The following is a 22,684-nucleotide window of genomic DNA, read 5'->3' as shown; positions in this document are numbered from 1 at the left end:
AACCACATCTTCACATAAAATGTTGTTTTGTAGGTACAGAACAAGTATTGATTAGTTACTATGTTACTATAGTTCTGAATACACAGTTAATTAGGATTGAAGAGACTTACATTTCCTCAGCCCTGATATCAGCCTGCACTCTCCACCATGATCCACACTGTAGGAGAAACAGGTTATTGACTGACAAAGACCTAATAAAGCAGTCAACATTTAAACAATATTGTTGTGTTCTGGTGCACTATCCAAGTTCATTACTAGAGACATACAGGTATTCTATCCTACCTACTGCATACAGAACGGAGTACAATTCATTACTAGAGACATACAGGTATTCTATCCTACCTACTGCATACAGAACGGAGTACAATTCATTACTAGAGATATACAGGTATTCTATCCTACCTACTGCATACAGAACGGAGTACAATTCATTACTAGAGACATACAAGTATTCTATACTACCTACTGCATACAGAACGGAGTACAATTCCTTACTAGAGACATACAGGTATTCTATCCTACCTACTGCATACAGAACGGAGTACAATTCATTACTAGAGACATACAAGTATTCTAAACTACCTACTGCATACAGAACGGAGTACAATTCATTACTAGAGATATACAGGTATTCTATCCTACCTACTGCATACAGAATGGAGTACAATTCATTACTAGAGACATACAAGTATTCTATACTACCTACTCCATACAGAACGGAGTACAATTCCTTACTAGAGACATACAGGTATTCTATCCTACCTACTGCATACAGAACAGAGTACAATTCAAACAGGATATCAGAGATGCAGAAGAAGAGTATTCATGTGGTGATGATGTATGCTGTGATGGAGTGCTAAGCCTGCTGGGTAAACTTCCTCTTAATTCTCCCATCATGCCCTCATGTTACTGACCCTACTACACTACATATGACACAACCGCTGCTCACACTATTAGGACATCTATTCTGACTTACTTCAGCTTCATCAGTTTATATGTGGGATCCACCAGAGCAGCTGAAAGCAGTCCCCCTGCAGAGTCTCCTGGGTGATTGTAGCTCAGGTCCAGCTCTTTCAGGTGGGAGGGGTTTGACCTCAGAGCTGAAGACAGAGCAGCACAGCCCTCCTCTGTGACCAGACAGCCAGACAGCCTACAGAGAGACACAACAGCTGTCTAGGTTGGTGTACTGGTGTCAATCATCTTGTAGGAAACCCATACATTTGTCCATGACACAAGCATTGTGATAAAACATCAGATTTTCAGACTATTTGTTTTACTAAGCTCAGTACAGACCTGACTGAAACAGCTGTACTTACCCCAGTGAGTGTAGTTTACAGTCGGGATCCTCCAGTCCAGCAAACAGCAGTGTAACTCAGCTCAGTACCGACCTGACTGAAACAGCTGTACTTACCCCAGTGTGTGTAGTTTACAGTCTGGATCCTCCAGTCCAGCAGACAGCAGTGTAACTCAGCTCAGTACAGACCTGACTGAAACAGCTGTACTTACCCCAGAGTGTGTAGTTTACAGTCTGGATCCTCCAGTCCAGAAGACAGCAGTGTAACTCCTGAGTCCTGCAGGTCATTGGCTCTCAGCTCCAGGTGTTTCAGTTGTGAGTTGGGTGAACTCAGGACTGAGGCCAGATCTGAACAGCAACCCTCTGTCAGACCACACTGACCCAGCCTAGAGGGCAGAAGAGCACATGATTAACACATGTTTAAACCTGTCTAGCCCCGGGGTTCCGCTAGCGGAACTCCTCCCACATTCCACTGAAAAGGCAGAGCGCGAAATTCAAAAGATATTTTTTAGAAATATTTAACTTTCACACATTAACAAGTCCAATACAGCAAATGAAAGATACACATCTTGTGAATCCAGTCAACATGTCCGATTTTTTTAATGTTTTACAGCGAAAACACCACGTATATTTATGTTAGCTCACCACCAAATACAAAAAAGCACAGACATTTTTCACAGCACAGGTAGCTTGCACATAACCAAGCAAACTAACCAAGAACCAACCAAACTAACCAAGAAACAACTTCATCAGATGACAGTCTTATAACATGTTATACAATAAATCTATTTTTTGTTCGAAAAATGTGCATATTTGAGGTATAAATCAGTTTTACATTGCAGCTACCATCACAGCTACCATCAAAAATAGCACCGAAGCAGCCAGAGTAATTATAGAGACCAACGTGAAATACCTAAATACTCATCATAAAACATTTCTGAAAAATACATGGTGTACAGCAAATTAAAGACAAACATCTTGTGAATCCAGTTAATATTTCCGATTTTTTAAGTGTTTTACAGCGAAAACACAATATAGCATTATATTAGCTTACTACAATAGCCTACCACACAACCGCATTCATTCATTCAAGGCACGTTAGCGATAACAATAGGCACATTAGCGATAGCGAATAAACCAGCAAAAGATATAAATTTTTTCACTAACCTTCATAAACTTCATCAGATGACAGTCCTATAACATCATATTACACAATACATATATGGTTTGTTCGAAAATGTGCATATTTAGAGCTGAAATCCGTGGTTATACATTGTGAAAACTTAGCATCTTTTTCCCAGAATGTCCGGATATATTTCTGACACTCACCTATTCTGACCAAATAACTATTCATAAACTTTACTAAAAAATACATGTTGTATAGGAAATGATAGATACACTAGTTATTAATGCAATCGCCGTGTTAGAATTCTAAAAATAACTTCATTACGACATGCAGCTTACGTTATGGCGAGAGAGTGCCCAAAATCTGGGCGCAAACTAAAAGTAAACATGTTCAACAGATATATGAAATAACATCATAAATGGGTCCTACTTTTGATGATCTTCCATCAGAATGTTGTACAATGGGTCCTTTGTCCAGAACAATCGTTGTTTGGTTTCAGAAAGGCATTTTTCCCTCTCGAATGAGCAAGCAAAACTAGCCAAGTGGCGCTAAGCTCTCCTTCGTCACCAAACGCAAAGAACGCAACACGCCTAAACTCCCGAAAAAATTTCAATAATCGGATAAAACTATATTGAAAAAACATACTTTACGATGATATTATCACATTTATCAAATAAAATCAAAGCCGGAGATATTAGGCGTCTATAGCGAATGATTTTCAGAAGCCAATACTGGTGACCTTTATGCGCTTCCTGAACAAAGGAATTCGGAGGGTCATGTCATTCAAAGCGCTCTCTTTTGACCATAGAAATACCTAGAAACCCCATTTCACCTCTCACAGCCTATTGACATCTAGTGGAAGGCGTATGAAGTGCATGTATAGTCATACATTTCAAGCAAAATGATAGGCAGGCCCTGGAACAGAGCCTCGATTTCAGATTTTTCACTTTCTGACAGGAAGTTTGCTGCAAAATGAGTTCTGTTTTACTCACAGATATAATTCAAACGGTTTTAGAAACTTGAGAGTGTTTTCTATCCAATAGTAATAATAATATGCATATTGTACGAGCAAGAATAGAGTACGAGGCAGTTTAAATTGGGCACGATTTTTCCCCAAAGTGAAAATAGCGCCCTCTATCCTCAACAGGTTTAAAACATCCACATAATAACTCATACTGAAGAAAGTTAACTCACACTAGTGTCTGTATGTTGCAGAGTGGACTGGTTAGTCCAACACAGAGCAGCTCCACTCCTCTGTCTTCCAGGTTATTGTAGCTGAGGTCCAGTTCTCTCAGGGGGGAGTTTGGTGTCTGCAGAGCTGAGGCCACAGTCTCACAGGATTTATATGTGAGTTTACAGCCATCCAGTCTGGAGAGAGGGGATATGTCGATACACTGTTAAATATACAAAGCTTTAAAAATAATGAGATGCATTAAGACAATAACAGAAGGACATGATTAACCAATGTTAAATACATACTAACTCAGTCAAGATATTTAACTCACACTAGTGTCTGTATGTTGCAGAGTGGACTGGTTAGTCCATCACAGAGCAGCTCCACTCCTCTGTCTTCCAGGTCATTGTAGCTGAGGTCCAGTTCTCCCAGGGGGGAGTTTGGTGTCTGCAGAGCTGAGGCCAGAGTCTCACAGGATTTATAAGTGAGTTTACAGCCATCCAGTCTGGAGAGAGGGGATATGTCGATACACTGTCAAATATGCAAAGCTTTAAGAATAATGAGATGCATTAAGACAATAACAGAAGGACATGATTAAACAATGTTAAGTACATACTAACTCAGTCAAGATATTTAACTCACACTAGTGTCTGTATGTTGCAGAGTGGACTGGTTAGTCCAACACAGAGCAGCTCCACTCCTCTGTCTTCCAGGTCATTGTAGCTGAGGTCCAGTTCTCTCAGGGGGGAGTTTGGTGTCTGCAGAGCTGAGGCCAGAGTCTCACAGAATGTATATGTGAGCTTACAGTGATCCAGTCTGGAGAGAGGAGATAATCTGTTAGATATACAAATCCTTCATTATAATGATACTGTAAACATCAACTCAATAACAGAACTTACAGTGCTCTCTTGCAGGTTTTCACTACCGGCTGCAACCTCTGATAACCTTTCTCTGATGTGTTGTATGTCTTCAGGTCAAACTCCTCCAGCACCTCCTCTGACATCAGTAACAGGTAGGCCAGGGCTGAACATTGGTTAGGTTTTAGCTCTGTTTCTGAAAGAGTTCCTGATCGCATGGAGGTCTGCATGTTTTCAACTAGAGAGTTGGCACCAAGTTCATTCAGACAGTGGAACAAGTTGATGATCCTTTCTGGTGAGGATTCCCTTTTGATCTTGTCTGAAAGGTACCTGACTGTTCTCTCAACTATTTCCTCATTGCTCTGTGTTGTACTTCCTGTCTGTGTCAGAAGGCCTCTTAACAGATTCTGATTGGACGCCAGTGAGAGACCCAGAAGGAAGCGGAGGAACAGGTCCAGGTGTCCATTCTCACTCTTCAAGGCCTGGTCCACTGCGCTCCTGTGTAAGTCAGACAACTGGATTGACTCCTTCTCTTCATCATCACTAGTGGGGGAGAAAACATTTTCCTTCTTGTCCAGACATGATTCTAAAGCATGCACTGCTGCTAGAAACTCCTGAATGCTCAGATGCACAAAGCTGTAGACCTTCTCTTGGTACAGCCCAGATTCTTCTTTAAAGATCTCTGTACACAATGCTGAGTACTCTGATGCCTCTGTGACATCAAGGCCACACTCTCTCAGGTCCTCCTCATAGAAGATCAGGTTGCCCTTCTGCAGCTGTTGGAAAGCCAGCTTTGCCAGTTTCAGGATCATCGCTTTGTCTGACTGAGACAGTTCCTTTGAGTTTGTCTCTGTGGCTTTGTTGTACTTCCTGTTCTTCACAATGATTTGGATGAGTATGAAGTGTGAGTACATCTGGGTCAGAGTTTTGGGGACTTCATCCTTCTCTGCCTCTTTCAGGATCATCTCAAGGACAGTGGCTGATATCCAACAGAATACTGGCATGTGGCACATGATGTGGAGGCTCCTTGATGTCTTCATGTGTTTGATGATTTCATTGGCCATATTCTGATCTGTGATTTTCTTCCTGAAGTACTCCTCCTTCTGTGGATCATTGAACCCTCGTACCTCTGTCACCTGGTCAACACACTCAGGAGGGATCTGATTGGCTGCTGCAGGCCGTGAGGTTATCCAGAGGAGAGCAGAGGGAAGCAGATTCCCCTCGATGAGGTTTGTCAGCAGCACGTCCACTGAGGTTGGCTTCGTGACATCACAGCACTTCTCATTGTTTTTGAAGTCTAGAGGAAGTCGAGACTCATCCAGACCATCAAAAATGAAAACAGTTTTGGTTTCACCATCTTCAATGCTGTCAATCTCTTTCAGCTCTGGGAAGTAGTGGGAAAGAAGTTGCATCAGACTGTATTGGTCCTTTTTCAGGTTCAGATCACGGAAAGGAAGAGGAAACATGAAATTAACGTCCTGATTTGCTTTTCCCTCTGCCCAGTCAAGGATGACCTTCTGCACAGAGACTGTTTTTCCAATGCCAGCGATTCCTTTTGTCAGCACAGTTCTGATAGGTTTGTCTTGTCCAGGTAAAGGCTTGCAGATGTCATTGCATTTGATTGATGTCTCTTGTGTAGTTTGTATCTTGGATGCCATCTCTATCTGTCTAACCTCATGTTCAGTATTGAGCCCTCCACTTCCACCCTCTGTGATGTAGAGCTCTGTGTAGATGTCCTTGAACAGACTTTTGTTTCCATGGTGTCCAATTCCTTCAGATATGTGTTGATACTTGTGTTTCAGTTTAGCCTTAATGTCTTGTTGGACTGTCAGCAGAGTTTGACCTGTAGGAAAACAATGAGAGTTGGGACTCATAAGTTTGTTTGTGTGTTTTATAAGGGCCTTTGTACCGTTCTTTGTAATATTGAATGAAACACAGTCTTACTTCTTCTGTCCAGAAGGTTGTGTGTGATCTTTAATGCATCCTCACTGCCCAAACTCTCCACTTCCTTATTGTCATCTGGTAATGGTTCCTGGCTGAAAGCAGGTGGCTGATCACTCTTCACTGATAGCAGGCTGGTTGTAGGTGACTCTGCTCTGGGATTCTGGATACTGAACAAAACAGGGAGACAGATCACCTCATCAATATTACATCAATACCTCATCTACTTCATTTTAACAACTGTATAGTGGAACCTCTAGAAATCCTGATGTTGCTTTATAAAGCTACAGTCTGCAATTGGTAAATCCATTGTTGGCCTTTTAAATGAATGATGTAGACCTACAGTTTATGTAATGTGGGAACACTTTTCTCTTTAGTTTATATCTTTAAGATAACTGTATATTTTACATTTAATCTCTTACCTCTTAGAACTGGTGTCTTGAGTAATTTTAGAGGCAGTGGTCCCCTCCTCTCTCTCCCCAGAGAGACTCATTTTAGAGGCAGTGGTCCCCTCCTCTCTCTCCCCAGAGAGACTCATTTTAGAGGCAGTGGTGTCCTCCTCTCTCTCCCCAGAGAGACTCATTTTAGAGGCAGTGGTCTCCTCTCTCTCCCCAGAGATACTCGTTTTAGAGGCAGTGGTCTCCTCCTCTCTCTCCCCAGAAAGACTCATTTTAGAGGCAGTGGTCCCCTCCTCTCTCTCCCCAGAGAGACTCATTTTAGAGGCAGTGGTGTCCTCCTCTCTCTCCCCAGAGAGACTCATTTTAGAGGCAGTGGTCTCCTCTCTCTCCCCAGAGATACTCGTTTTAGAGGCAGTGGTCTCCTCCTCTCTCTCCCCAGAGATACTCGTTTTAGAGGCAGTGGTCTCCTCTTCTCTCTCCCCAGAGAGACTCATTTTAGAGGCAGTGGTCCCCTCCTCTCTCTCCCCAGAGAGACTCATTTTAGAGGCAGTGGTCTCCTCCTCTCTCTCCCCAGAGAGACTCATTTTAGAGGCAGTGGTCTCCTCCTCTCTCTCCCCAGAGAGACTCATTTTAGATGTAAGTCACAACTCACTCAGCTACAATATGAAATAACAGAACAGTCAATATTTCTGAACATTGTTGAAGAACCATAAACAATGACAACACTTTTTCTATCTGTGGTCAAAGAGTACAATCAGCGACTTCATATTCTATTCAAACATACACAGTCCAATATGTTATTAAACATACACAGTCCAATATGTTATTAAACATAAACAGTCCAATATGTTATTAAACATACACTGTCCAATATGTTATTAAACATACACAATCCAATAAGCTATTATTTTGATTTGACTTGGATCCCCTGACTCCATAACAACAGCTAGTCTACCTGGTTGGATCCCCTGACTCCATAACAACAGCTAGTCTACCTGGTTGGATCCCCTGACTCCATAACAACAGCTAGTCTACCTGGTTGGATCCCCTGACTCCATAACAACAGCTAGTCTACATGGGCTCCACACACAACTAAAATACATTATAGACATCTACTTTACATTGAAAGACGGTAGTAGACATTATAATGTGCAATCAATCGCCTATAACAACAACTCTATACCTCATAGCCTATAACATCACATATTAATTAGGATAATCAATATGAATCAACATAAAAGCCTAAAATGATTATTCTTGAAAGTTGAAATCAGTATTGTATTTACTTCACAATTCTGCAGATGTTTTACCCCCCAAATCACCTCTCTGTACAATAGTCTAAGTTCTCAAACACTTTTCTATATTAAATTGTAAAAAGCTACAAACCTCAAACATGTTTCTTCGACCGTTATTTCTCTACTTCCTTATAAAATGTTGGCTAATTCCCATTTCAACACAGTCGACTCGTTCAACACGTATAGGTTTGTATATTATACGTTCATATTTATGTAACATTAAGTCCCCTAACCCGCACGACGCTGGTCCAAATTGTGCGCAGCCCTATGGGTCTCCAGATCACGGACGGTTACAGCCCGCGATCGAACCCGGTTATGTAGTGATGCAGTGTTTTAGACCGCTGCGCAACTCGGGAGCTTAAGTTAAAATAGCTGACAGATATTTCTTCCTAACCCTTTAAGAGAATACAGCCTACACACCATCGTTTCTTGTTCTGGTTTAATAGTTGCCTAAAAAGGTGATACGCATTGCTTTGTTATGCAAGAAAATGTCCAAAAATCGAAACATTGGTTTGTCTGGCAAGTACGTTTGATCGTTGAGCTGGGGTGTACTACTTAGAGAACACCGTACCAAACCGTTGCAAAACGTTTTGGAACGACAACGAGTTTCAAATTCAGGTAATTCAGAGCCGGACCGACTTTTGGGAACCATGATTTAGTCAACATTTACATCGTTTATGTGCCAATTTGTTGCATGTCACTTTTACTTGACCGATTTGACGAGACGGACTAGTTTCTTTAGCGACAGATTTACACATTTCCGATGCACGTCTTCTTTCGGGAATTGAAACAACGCAAAGTGTCGACTGTGTTGGGGATCACGCGGATAGCAAATCACGATAATGTGCTATCAATCGCCTATATCAACTACTCTATACCTCATAGCCTTTAACATCACATCATATTAATTAGGATAATCAATATGAATCAACATATAAACCTACAATGATTATTCTTGAAAGTTGAAATCAGTATTGTAATAACTTCACAATTCTGCGGATGTTTTACTGCTAGATCACCTCTCTGTACAATAGTCTAAGTTCTCAAACACTTTTCTATATTAAATTGTAAAAAGCTACAAACCTCAAACATGTTTCTTCGACCGTTGTTTCTCTACTTCCTTATAAAATGTTGGCTACTTCCCATTTCAACACAGTCGACGCGTTCAACGCGTATAGGTTTATATTACATGTTCATATTCATGTCATGTAAAGTCTTCATACACTTCATGCAGGTGTTCAGCCCATAAATTCATATTCTATCTGGTAAAAGTGGATTTTGTATATTTTATTTCAGGATTTGATTGAGTGATGTTTTGCAGTGCTACCAGCAGAGGGCAGTGTGACACAACAACCAGGTTTGGCAGAAGGACGCTAGACGGTCATATCTGTGTTGTTATGGTAGGGTTAGGGTCACATGACAGGATGGGTAACCAATGATAGACAATGATTCTGCAGAACCCCAAACAGACTGATTACAATGTGTAGTAGATGACGTTACATTGAACTAATCACATTTATTAAAGACCACAGAGACACAAATACATTTCATTCCTTTTCATTTTATTTATTGAAAATGTATTTGACAGGGATTCTGCACATCAATCAACATGTCTGTAAATGTGACAGATTTAGCCAGCGAGCTAGTTTTCAACTGTAGTCCCTGGGCAGGTAGATAAACATTTTAATAAAAACTAAATAAATGTTTTTGTCCTAACACAACTGATTCTACTAATCAAAGGCTTGATGATAATGAGTTAATTAGTTTAATCTAAGGTGTTCGTTCTCGGGGAAGAACTAAAACAAGCAGCTCCTTGGGGGTCCCAGAGGAGAGGTTTGGATTACACTGACCTAGAATAATGTGATACAAATTAATTTATTATTTATTCAATATCTCACCAATTCACAACACACAGAAATAGACACAGAAACACAGAGAGATTAAAACACTACAGGATAACACCATATTTAACTTTTACTAAAAATATAATTTAGGTCTATATTTTCATAGTGACTATGTACATGATGGGGGTCACTTCCATTTTAATTCCAGTCAATTCAGAAAGTAAACCAAATTCCAGAATTGCAATTCGAATTTCAGAATTCAGAATTGAAAAATATATTGAGAAAGGTTGGTAAACCAATACATAGTCAAGGTTGGGGTCAATTCCATTTAAATTCCAGTCAATTCAGTAAGTAGACTGAAATTCTAATTCTACTCAAAGCTTTTCAATTAAGACAATTTGGATTATAATTTTGTTTAATTTCTGAATTGACTGGAATTAAAATGGAAGTGACCCCAACCATGTACATAGTCACTGTGAAAATATAGACCTCAATGATATCTCCCTTTCTCTCTCCCTGTGTCTGTGTGTACCTCTCTCTCTCTCTCTCCCTGTGTCTGTCTGTGTACCTCTCTCTCTCCCTGTGTCTGTTTGTGTACCTCTCTCCCTGTGTCTGTCTGTGTACCTCTCTCCCTGTGTCTGTCTGTGTACCTTTCTCTCTCTCTCCCTGTGTCTGTCTGTGTACCTCTCTCTCTCTCCCTGTGTCTGTCTGTGTACCTCTCTCTCTCTCCCTGTGTCTGTCTGTGTACCTCTCTCTCTCCCTGTGTCTGTCGGTGTACCTCTCTCTCTCTCCCTGTGTCTGTCTGTGTACCTCTCTCTCTCCCTGTGTCTGTCTGTGTACCTCTCTCCGTGTCTGTCTGTGTACCTCTCTCCCTGTGTCTGTCTGTGTACCTTTCTCTCTCTCTCCCTGTGTCTGTCTGTGTACCTTTCTCTCTCTCTCCCTGTGTCTGTCTGTGTACCTCTCTCTCTCTCCCTGTGTCTGTGTACCTCTCTCTCTCTCTCTCCCTGTGTCTGTCTGTGTACCTCTCTCTCTCTCCCTGTGTCTGTCTGTGTACCTCTCTCTCTCTCTCTCCCTGTGTCTGTCTGTGTACCTCTCTCTCTCTCCCTGTGTCTGTCTGTGTACCTCTCTCTCTCTCCCTGTGTCTGTGTCTTTTTATGTAACGGTTTTGACTTGAGGTTATTTATAGGGGTGCCAGGTAGGTTGTGCCTACCAGAGAAAGCATTGGTTTCTCCTTTTAGTTTGGGAGGGAATGAGTCCCATCTGGTCCGTCAAGTCACACCAATACAAAGGACTTATGTAAAAGTAAGGATGCAAATATACTTTTCATAAACCCCTTAAAACATTGGAAAGAACTTCAAACAAGTGTATTCTTTTGCGTGGTTGTATTAACAACATAAATGATCACACACAACAATATAACAATTAATGCACTTATGTTCATTTAGAAATGTCCTGTACCTCGGGCATAAAAAGAGTCCAGCCCGGTAAATAAGTTCAGTGACTCAAGTGACCTTAGTCACGCAACGTTTGTCCATAGCGTAAACCCAGTATATTCATACACTCAAAATAACACTTATTTTGCAACACAACTATAAAGCGTATCAAAGACTACCCAAAGAATAATACGTCCTCACAACTACATAAATCACAGTATACATCACCCCAAACAAATGAAATACCGTGTACAAAAAGTTGTAGTCAGTCGGTCAGTCAGACAATCCGCCAACAGATCTCCAGCGGAGAAAAGGCCACGAAAACCAACGGAGAGTTGTAGTCCACAGACGCACAGAGTGGATCCAATCCTGGGTAAACTCGCTTTAAGGCTACAAAACACACTGTAAGGCAACAAAACTAACGTAATGGCGAAGCTTCATGAACTGAAGGTAGTACACATCCTCATTCATGTCTCAATCACAACTTTACCTTTGCGCAGCTGATGCTGGCTATTTAATGGGGAATTAAAGGGGAAGCGCCCTATTAGAAGGAGAAGCACTGAGACGGTTCAGAAATATTCAGGGCCGTCACACTGTGTACCTCTCTCTCTCTCCCTGTGTCTGTCTGTGTACCTCTCTCTCTCCCTGTGTCTGTCTGTGTACCTCTCTCTCTCTCCCTGTGTCTGTCTGTGTACCTCTCTCTCTCTCCCTGTGTCTGTCTGTGTACCTCTCTCTCTCTCCCTGTGTCTGTCTGTGTACCTCTCTCTCTCTCTGTGTCTGTCTGTGTACCTCTATCTCTCTCCTTGTGTGTCTGTGTGTAACCGATGTGAAATGGCTAGCTAGTTAGCGGTGGTGCGCGCTAATAGCGTTTCAATCGGTGACGTCACTTGCTCTGAGACCTTGAAGTAGTGGTTCCCTTTGCTCCGCATTGGCCGTGGCTTTTGTGGAGTGATGGGTAACGATGCTTCGTGGGTGACTGTTGTCTGTGTGCAGAGGGTCCCTGGTTCGCGCCCGGGTCGGGGCGAGGGGACGGACTAAAGCTATACTGTTACATGTGTACCTCCCTCTCTCTCTCTCTCTCCCTGTGTGTGTCCGTGTACATCTCTATCTCTATCTCTCTCTCTCTCTCTCTCTCCCTGTGTGTGTAGAACTCTGTCCAGACACCACTGGACCACTGCCAAGCTAGGAATAATTATACAGGGACCTGTTGGGTTTCATGGAGATACAGCATCTTGACTTTTAACACATGTTGATTAGTTACAGCCTTATTTAAAAAAACACATTTTTATTCCCCTCAACAATACTCCATAATGACAAAGCAAAAACAGGTTTTTAGAAATTTTAGATTTTTTTATTTTTTAAAGAACCCGGAAATATCACATTTACATAAGTATTCAGACCCTTTACTCAGTACTTTGTTGAAGAACCTTTGGCAGCGATTACAGCCTTGTGAATTTTTGGGTATGACACTACAAGCTTGGCACACCTGTATTTGGGGAGTTTCTCCAATTCTTTGTAGATCCTGACAAGTTCTGTCAGGTTGGATGAGGACTGTTGCCGCGCAGCTATTTTCAGGTCACGCCAGAGATGGTTGATATGGTTCAAGTCCTGGCTAGTTGGGTAACTTAGAATGTGTCTGTGGAAACTGGCTCTGAGAATGGTTGTGTTGATATTCAGTCTCTCACATGAACCTCTATCAGTGCCTTCGGAAAGCATTCAGACCCCTTGACTTTTTCCAAATTTTGTTCCATTACAGCTTTATTCAGCATATCCTTATTGTAATATATAATTAACCTACATATATACCACAGCATATCCTTATTGTAATATATTCTAAATATATACCACAGCATATCTTTATTGTAATATATTCTAAATATATACCACAGCATATCATTACTGTAATATATCTACTGTAGTCAGTCTGTTAAGTGTGTGTGTGTGTGTGTGTGTGTGTGTGTGTGTGTGTGTGTGTGTGTGTGTGTGTGTGTGTGTGTGTGTGTGTGTGAGACAGATTCTATGTCAATAATCTATAAGGTCCTATGCTACTACACAGTGTATAGAGTCCGTACCCTCAAACGACACCCTTTTCAATATATAGTGCACTACTTATACAGTATATCCCTGATACCTCTCTACCTTCCTCTCTCCCTCCCTCGACCTCTCCCTGTCTCCTCCCCCCACCTCTCCATGTCTTCTCCTCCCCCTCTCTCCTCCCCTCCCCCTCTCTCCCTCCCTCCACCTCATGTTCCAACTCAGGAAGTCCATGTTTAAGGACCTAGAGGAAGAAATGGACTTTACGGGTAGAAGACTAAAACAGCAGAGGTTTGTAGAGTCTTTTATGATTTAACGTAGAAAAATGTTGTGGAGAAGTTAGGCTTTCATAGAGAGACAGATGATTTAAGGGAAATACGTCTGAATAATTGTTAAATTAGTACAATACTGATTTCAACTTTACAAAATGATAAGTCACATCTTATTTACATTGGTGTTGATTCGTTTTGATTAGCCTAATCAATATGATCCAATGTGATGTTATAGGCTACAGGGATATGAGGTAGGGTATTATTGGTAAAGGCGACGGACAGCACATTATCGTGATTATTAACCGCATGATGAAACTACGTTAGAAGACGTGAATCGGAATTATGTAAAGCTGTCACTAAAGAAAACACTCTGTTTCGAGAAGTCAGTCAAGTAAAGTGACGAGCAACAATGGGCATAGAAACTATTTGAATGTAGGGCTAAATCAACGTTGAAAATGCTTTCTGGCGACACGGATCAGGAAAGTGGTGGTCCGTTTTGCTCACTGCTGTGCGCTCGATATAACTTGGCCGGTGCACCGTTGCATAATGTTACTCACTGGTTCAGTCGTTGTTGGCACACCGTTCTTCTGAATACAATCCCCGGTACAACGGGCGAGGTAAACTGATCTCACCTCATGTGATCTCAAGCAGTGCTGAATGTATTTACAGCTGTCTTGTAGTTTCTTTTAATCTTTTGTTGTTGTATTGATGGAATTGTTGTCCTCAAGACACCATTACAAATGAGACACTGGTCTCAACTGGGCTCCCCTGATTCATTTCAATTAAATATAGAAATAAACAATAAACCATATTTAATTAAGTTACATAATTGACATATGAAGCGGCAGCCGCGGAGATGAACAGCGCATGTGTGCTGAAAGTAGTCTAATTCGAGGCTTAATTAATTAATTCACATAAACAGTGTTTATTTTAATTTGACTTTAGGTTACTAACAACAAGAGGGATTTGTGTTGCATACAGAATATCATTGGTTTGTCTCTATGACATTCAGAGGCTGTGCTGCAACCTTCTATAGGGAGGAGACAAAAACATGGACTTTGCTGGGAAATAATGTCGGATTCTGTCACTATCAATTGACTTTCGTCATTTCAACTGTCTACTAAACAACATACTAACTCTGAATCAGTCAGGAACAACGACTTTCATCATTTCAACTGGCTACTAAACAACATACTAACTCTGAATCAGTCAGGAACAACGACTTTCATCATTTCAACTGGTTACTAAACAACATACTAACTCTGAATCAGTCAGGAACAATGACTTTCATCATTTCAACTGGTTACTAAGCAACATACTAACTCTGAATCAGTCAGGAACAACGACTTTCATCATTTCAACTGTCTACTAAACAACATACTAACTCTGAATCAGTCAGGAACAACGACTTTCATCATTTCAACTGTCTACTAAACAACATACTAACTCTGAATCAGTCAGGAACAATGACTTTCATAATTTCAACTGGTTACTAAACAACATACTAACTCTGAATCAGTCAGGAACAACAACTTTCATCATTTCAACTGTCTACTAAACAACATACTAACTCTGAATCAGTCAGGAACAACGACTTTCATCATTTCAACTGTCTACTAAACAACATACTAACTCTGAATCAGTCAGGAACAATGACTTTCATAATTTCAACTGGTTACTAAACAACATACTAACTCTGAATCAGTCAGGAACAATGACTTTCATAATTTCAACTGGTTACTAAACAACATACTAACTCTGAATCAGTCAGGAACAACAACTTTCATCATTTCAACTGTCTACTAAACAACATACTAACTCTGAATCAGTCAGGAACAACGACTTTCATCATTTCAACTGTCTACTAAACAACATACTAACTCTGAATCAGTCAGGAACAATGACTTTCATAATTTCAACTGGCTACTAAACAACATACTAACTCTGAATCAGTCAGGAACAACGACTTTCATCATTTCAACTGGTTACTAAACAACATACTAACTCTGAATCAGTCAGGAACAATGACTTTCATCATTTCAACTGGTTACTAAACAACATACTAACTCTGAATCAATCAGGAACAACGACTTTCATCATTTCAACTGGCTACTAAACAACATACTAACTCTGAATCAGTCAGGAACAACGACTTTCATCATTTCAACTGGCTACTAAACAACATACTAACTCTGAATCAGTCAGGAACAAGACGTTTAGCCTATATTGTTATTGTTATTATTATTATTATTTATTTTATTATTATTTCAAGGCCAGATCAGAAATAAATTGTGAAGTATGTGTGACATGCTAGAGGCTGGCAGGAGCGCTCAGCATTTCAACAACTCATCAACAACAACACTTCAACATCATGCCAATACATTTCGCCTTTAGGCTGAATAAAATAAATATATTACTTCAATGCATTATTAGGATATACAGTCATTCTACACCGCCTTTGAATTCACTTTTACAAACACATTATTGTGAGTGTTTATCCAGGCATATTTAGGTCTCAAGCTGACAGTATTTTCTGTTTGTTCTGTCGTTAAAGGAGCAGGCTATCCCGATACAGACGTTCAGACACAGACATCACCTTTTTTTCTATAAATGATTGTTTTATGTTTATTAGTTGACTGTCTCCTGCATTCTCTCTCCTCATGAATGAAGTTAAAATGTCACTTGTGCATTATTTAGGTAGAGTTACTTCCTTCTTGGGACATTGCATTTGGGAGTTTTTGCATCTCGGGTCTGAGATTATTATTATACATTTTTTATTTAAAGAATATTCATAATTAATTCATAAGTAATTAATCAGCCTAGAAAACATGAATCAATGTTATATTATAGTCTACAGGGCTATGAGGTAGGGTATGGGAGATTGACTGCACATGACCGTGATTATTATCTTTGCGCTCTTTCACTTCCCGGAGAAAGACGTGTATCACCTAAACTAGTTTCTTTGAAAAATAAAAGTCCTTCGCTTCAATTCGGCCAAGTAAAAGTGACGTGCAGCAAATGGGCATTGAAACTAAATGAAGGTCTAATGTGGAAAGTTTATGCCGCGTTCACAACAACTGGGAACTCGGAAGAATACGGTGTCAGCGCTCGAGAAAGAGGACCGTTCAAATCGATGTTTCCCAGTCGGATTTAGTTTTTACCGAGTTCCCTGTTGTTTTGAACGCGACATTAGGTTGAGAAACTCAGGAAGGTGGTGATCTGTTTTGCTCACTAGTTACCACAGCCACAAAGTCAGAAGGTCCGCCTACCCGACCAATCAGATGAGGGAGTCTGATAACGCTTTAGCTTACCCGACCAATCATATGGTTGCGGGAAACTCTGCATTCTCGAAATGGTAAATCTCGAGTTCAAGTTTTGAGGACCAAATAACGAAATACATTCGGGAACAAGAATTGGCAACGTCACTAAAATCCATAACATTAGCAAAATACAAAAGTTTTGTCCAAAAAAGTAATTTGGCGTTTTCTTTTTTTCGATAACTAGTATTTCAATTATTAGATCACCTGTTGTTTTTTACGCTCTACAAAGCCTTGACAAGAATGACGCGCTCTCCCCACTAGGTATTGTTTCTGCAGTCAGGATTCACCCTCTTTAGAGAATTATTGTGTTACTTATCTGAAGGTAATCGTTGTTTTGAGCTGAAAAAGCACCTCGTAGCTGTATGTAAACCAGGGAGCTAAATGAACGGCTCTTTCACCGATGCAATTCGGTTACCGACGTTCACCAAAAAGATCAGTTCAAAAACAACCGTTATCGTTATCGAACGACCCATCACTAGTTGAAACAGGAAATACTAGTATAAGGAAGTAGAGGAAGTAACGGGCGTTATCATCGAAGAAACACGTTTCAGAGGTTTGTAGCGTTCTTTTACGATGTCATGTAGACAAGTATTTTTGAGAAGTTACGTTATCATAAAGAGAGAAATGATTTAGGGGTTAAAACATCCGCCAAGTTAATACAATATTGATTTAAACTTTAAATAATGATTATTTTAGGTTTATTGACATTGTTGTTGATTCATAGTGATTAGCCAAATCAATAAGATGTGATGTAGTGGGGCCTCCCGGGTGGCGCAGTGGTCTAGGGCACTGCATCGCAGTGCTAACTGCGCCACCAGAGTCTCTGGGTTCGCGCCCAGGCTCTGTCGCAGCCGGCCGCGACCGGGAGGTCCGTGGGGCGACGCACAATTGGCATAGCGTCGTCCGGGGTAGGGAGGGTTTGGCCGGTAGGGATATCCTTGTCTCATCGCGCTCCAGCGACTCCTGTGGCGGGCCGGGCGCAGTGCGCGCCAACCAAGGGGGGCCAGGTACACGGTGTTTCCTCCGACACATTTGTGCGGCTGGCTTCCGGGTTGGAGGCGCGCTGTGTTAAGAAGCAGTACGGCTGGTTGGGTTGTGCTTCGGAGGACGCATGGCTTTCGACCTTCGTCTCTCCCGTGCCCGTACGGGAGTTGTAGCGATGAGACATGGTAGTAATTACTAGCGATTGGATACCACGAAAATTGGGGGGAAAATGGGCTAAAATTTAAAAAAAAGAAAAAAAAAAAAAAAAAAAAGATGTGATGTAGACTACAGGGCTATGAGGTATGGTATTATTGTTATAGACTACAGGGCTATGAGGTATGGTATTATTGTTATAGGCTACAGGGCTATGAGGTAGGGTATTATTGTTATAGGCTACAGGGCTATGAGGTATGGTATTATTGTTATAGGCTACAGGGCTATGAGGTATGGTATTATTGTTATAGGCTACAGGGCTATGAGGTATGGTATTATTGTTATAGACTACAGGGCTATGAGGTATGGTATTATTGTTATAGGCTACAGGGCTATGAGGTATGGTATTATTGTTATAGACTACAGGGCTATGAGGTATGGTATTATTGTTATAGGCTACAGGGCTATGAGGTATGGTATTATTGTTATAGGCTACAGGGCTATGAGGTATGGTATTATTGTTATAGGCTACAGGGCTATGAGGTAGGGTATTATTGTTATAGGCTACAGGGCTATGAGGTATGGTATTATTGTTATAGACTACAGGGCTATGAGGTATGGTATTATTGTTATAGGCTACAGGGCTATGAGGTATGGTATTATTGTTATAGGCTACAGGGCTATGAGGTAGGGTATTATTGTTATAGGCTACAGGGCTATGAGGTATGGTATTATTGTTATAGGCTACAGGGCTATGAGGTATGGTATTATTGTTATAGGCTACAGGGCTATGAGGTATGGTATTATTGTTATAGGCTACAGGGCTATGAGGTAGGGTATTATTGTTATAGGCTACAGGGCTATGAGGTATGGTATTATTGTTATAGGCTACAGGGCTATGAGGTATGGTATTATTGTTATAGGCTACAGGGCTATGAGGTATGGTATTATTGTTATAGACTACAGGGCTATGAGGTATGGTATTATTGTTATAGACTACAGGGCTATGAGGTATGGTATTATTGTTATAGACTACAGGGCTATGAGGTATGGTATTATTGTTATAGGCTACAGGGCTATGAGGTATGGTATTATTGTTATAGACTACAGGGCTATGAGGTATGGTATTATTGTTATAGGCTACAGGGCTATGAGGTATGGTATTATTGTTATAGGCTACAGGGCTATGAGGTATGGTATTATTGTTATAGGCTACAGGGCTATGAGGTAGGGTATTATTGTTATAGGCTACAGGGCTATGAGGTATGGTATTATTGTTATAGACTACAGGGCTATGAGGTATGGTATTATTGTTATAGGCTACAGGGCTATGAGGTATGGTATTATTGTTATAGGCTACAGGGCTATGAGGCATGGTATTATTGTTATAGGCTACAGGGCTATGAGGTATGGTATTATTGTTATAGGCTACAGGGCTATGAGGCAGGGTATTATTGTTATAGGCTACAGGGCTATGAGGTATGGTATTATTGTTATAGACTACAGGGCTATGAGGTATGGTATTATTGTTATAGGCTACAGGGCTATGAGGTATGGTATTATTGTTATAGGCTACAGGGCTATGAGGTAGGGTATTATTGTTATAGGCTACAGGGCTATGAGGTATGGTATTATTGTTATAGGCTACAGGGCTATGAGGTATGGTATTATTGTTATAGGCTACAGGGCTATGAGGTATGGTATTATTGTTATAGACTACAGGGCTATGAGGTATGGTATTATTGTTATAGACTACAGGGCTATGAGGTATGGTATTATTGTTATAGGCTACAGGGCTATGAGGTATGGTATTATTGTTATAGACTACAGGGCTATGAGGTATGGTATTATTGTTATAGGCTACAGGGCTATGAGGTATGGTATTATTGTTATAGGCTACAGGGCTATGAGGTATGGTATTATTGTTATAGGCTACAGGGCTATGAGGTAGGGTATTATTGTTATAGGCTACAGGGCTATGAGGTATGGTATTATTGTTATAGACTACAGGGCTATGAGGTATGGCATTATTGTTATAGGCTACAGGGCTATGAGGTATGGTATTATTGTTATAGGCTACAGGGCTATGAGGTAGGGTATTATTGTTATAGGCTACAGGGCTATGAGGTATGGTATTATTGTTATAGGCTACAGGGCTATGAGGTATGGTATTATTGTTATAGGCTACAGGGCTATGAGGTATGGTATTATTGTTATAGGCTACAGGGCTATGAGGTATGGTATTATTGTTGTAGGCTACAGGGCTATGAGGTATGGTATTATTGTTATAGGGTACAGGGATATGAGGTATGGTATTATTGTTATAGACTACAGGGCTATGAGGTATGGTATTATTGTCATAGGCTACAGGGCTATGAGGTATGGTATTATTGTTATAGACTACAGGGCTATGAGGTATGGTATTATTGTTATAGGCTACAGGGCTATGAGGCATGGTATTATTGTTATAGGCTACAGGGCTATGAGGTATGGTATTATTGTTATAGGCTACAGGGCTATGAGGTAGGGTATTATTGTTATAGGCTACAGGGCTATGAGGTATGGTATTATTGTTATAGACTACAGGGCTATGAGGTATGGTATTATTGTTATAGGCTACAGGGCTATGAGGTAGGGTATTATTGTTATAGGCTACAGGGCTATGAGGTATGGTATTATTGTTATAGACTACAGGGCTATGAGGTATGGTATTATTGTTATAGGCTACAGGGCTATGAGGTATGGTATTATTGTTATAGGCTACAGGGCTATGAGGTAGGGTATTATTGTTATAGGCTACAGGGCTATGAGGTATGGTATTATTGTTATAGGCTACAGGGCTATGAGGTATGGTATTATTGTTATAGGCTACAGGGCTATGAGGTATGGTATTATTGTTATAGGCTACAGGGCTATGAGGTAGGGTATTATTGTTATAGGCTACAGGGCTATGAGGTATGGTATTATTGTTATAGGCTACAGGGCTATGAGGTATGGTATTATTGTTATAGGCTACAGGGCTATGAGGTATGGTATTATTGTTATAGACTACAGGGCTATGAGGTATGGTATTATTGTTATAGACTACAGGGCTATGAGGTATGGTATTATTGTTATAGAATACAGGGCTATGAGGTATGGTATTATTGTTATAGGCTACAGGGCTATGAGGTATGGTATTATTGTTATAGACTACAGGGCTATGAGGTATGGTATTATTGTTATAGGCTACAGGGCTATGAGGTATGGTATTATTGTTATAGGCTACAGGGCTATGAGGTATGGTATTATTGTTATAGGCTACAGGGCTATGAGGTAGGGTATTATTGTTATAGGCTACAGGGCTATGAGGTATGGTATTATTGTTATAGACTACAGGGCTATGAGGTATGGTATTATTGTTATAGGCTACAGGGCTATGAGGTATGGTATTATTGTTATAGACTACAGGGCTATGAGGTATGGTATTATTGTTATAGGCTACAGGGCTATGAGGTATGGTATTATTGTTATAGGCTACAGGGCTATGAGGTATGGTATTATTGTTATAGGCTACAGGGCTATGAGGCATGGTATTATTGTTATAGGCTACAGGGCTATGAGGTATGGTATTATTGTTATAGGCTACAGGGCTATGAGGTAGGGTATTATTGTTATAGGCTACAGGGCTATGAGGTATGGTATTATTGTTATAGACTACAGGGCTATGAGGTATGGTATTATTGTTATAGGCTACAGGGCTATGAGGTATGGTATTATTGTTATAGGCTACAGGGCTATGAGGTAGGGTATTATTGTTATAGGCTACAGGGCTATGAGGTATGGTATTATTGTTATAGGCTACAGGGCTATGAGGTATGGTATTATTGTTATAGGCTACAGGGCTATGAGGTATGGTATTATTGTTATAGACTACAGGGCTATGAGGTATGGTATTATTGTTATAGACTACAGGGCTATGAGGTATGGTATTATTGTTATAGGCTACAGGGCTATGAGGTATGGTATTATTGTTATAGACTACAGGGCTATGAGGTATGGTATTATTGTTATAGGCTACAGGGCTATGAGGTATGGTATTATTGTTATAGGCTACAGGGCTATGAGGTATGGTATTATTGTTATAGGCTACAGGGCTATGAGGTAGGGTATTATTGTTATAGGCTACAGGGCTATGAGGTATGGTATTATTGTTATAGACTACAGGGCTATGAGGTATGGCATTATTGTTATAGGCTACAGGGCTATGAGGTATGGTATTATTGTTATAGGCTACAGGGCTATGAGGTAGGGTATTATTGTTATAGGCTACAGGGCTATGAGGTATGGTATTATTGTTATAGGCTACAGGGCTATGAGGTATGGTATTATTGTTATAGGCTACAGGGCTATGAGGTATGGTATTATTGTTATAGGCTACAGGGCTATGAGGTATGGTATTATTGTTGTAGGCTACAGGGCTATGAGGTATGGTATTATTGTTATAGGGTACAGGGATATGAGGTATGGTATTATTGTTATAGACTACAGGGCTATGAGGTATGGTATTATTGTCATAG

At 40.5% G+C, this 22,684-nt stretch overlaps 2 protein-coding genes across 2 annotated transcripts in view; one reads left to right on the top strand and one right to left on the bottom strand.

Annotated features, from left to right (window-relative positions):
* Positions 1-972: 972 nt before the first annotated feature.
* On the bottom strand, positions 973-7,442 carry LOC139577799 (NLR family CARD domain-containing protein 3-like). Its single transcript, XM_071404973.1, has 6 exons — positions 6,815-7,442; positions 6,396-6,562; positions 4,494-6,294; positions 3,615-3,788; positions 1,507-1,680; positions 973-1,150 (listed from the first exon to the last, which is right to left on the bottom strand). Exons 1-6 carry the CDS (start codon positions 7,417-7,419, stop codon positions 973-975), a joined length of 3,099 nt encoding a protein of 1,032 aa, XP_071261074.1. The 5' UTR covers positions 7,420-7,442.
* A 6,171-nt stretch (positions 7,443-13,613) lies between these two features.
* The window catches only part of LOC139577795 (NACHT, LRR and PYD domains-containing protein 3-like), a 97,122-nt gene continuing 88,051 nt past the window's right edge, over positions 13,614-22,684 (top strand). Inside the window, exon 1 of the mRNA XM_071404968.1 lies at positions 13,614-13,687. The gene's annotated coding sequence lies outside the window, so the exon portion shown is untranslated. The remainder of the gene's footprint in view (positions 13,688-22,684) is intronic.

The sequence above is a fragment of the Salvelinus alpinus genome, chromosome 6 (assembly GCF_045679555.1).
Source record: "Salvelinus alpinus chromosome 6, SLU_Salpinus.1, whole genome shotgun sequence".
NCBI lineage: Eukaryota > Metazoa > Chordata > Actinopteri > Salmoniformes > Salmonidae > Salvelinus > Salvelinus alpinus.
This window is presented reverse-complemented; position numbering and strand designations above follow the sequence as displayed.

Coding starts and splice junctions, on each gene's coding strand:
- LOC139577799 (XM_071404973.1), bottom strand. CDS start 7,419: ATGAGTCTCTCTGGGGAGAGAGAGGAGGAGACCACTGCCTCTAAAATG. Junction 6,295..6,395: donor CAACCTTCTGGACAGAAGAA/GTAAGACTGTGT, acceptor GTTTTCCTACAG/GTCAAACTCTGCTGACAGTC. Junction 1,681..3,614: donor TGCAACATACAGACACTAGT/GTGAGTTAACTT, acceptor TCTGCCCTCTAG/GCTGGGTCAGTGTGGTCTGA.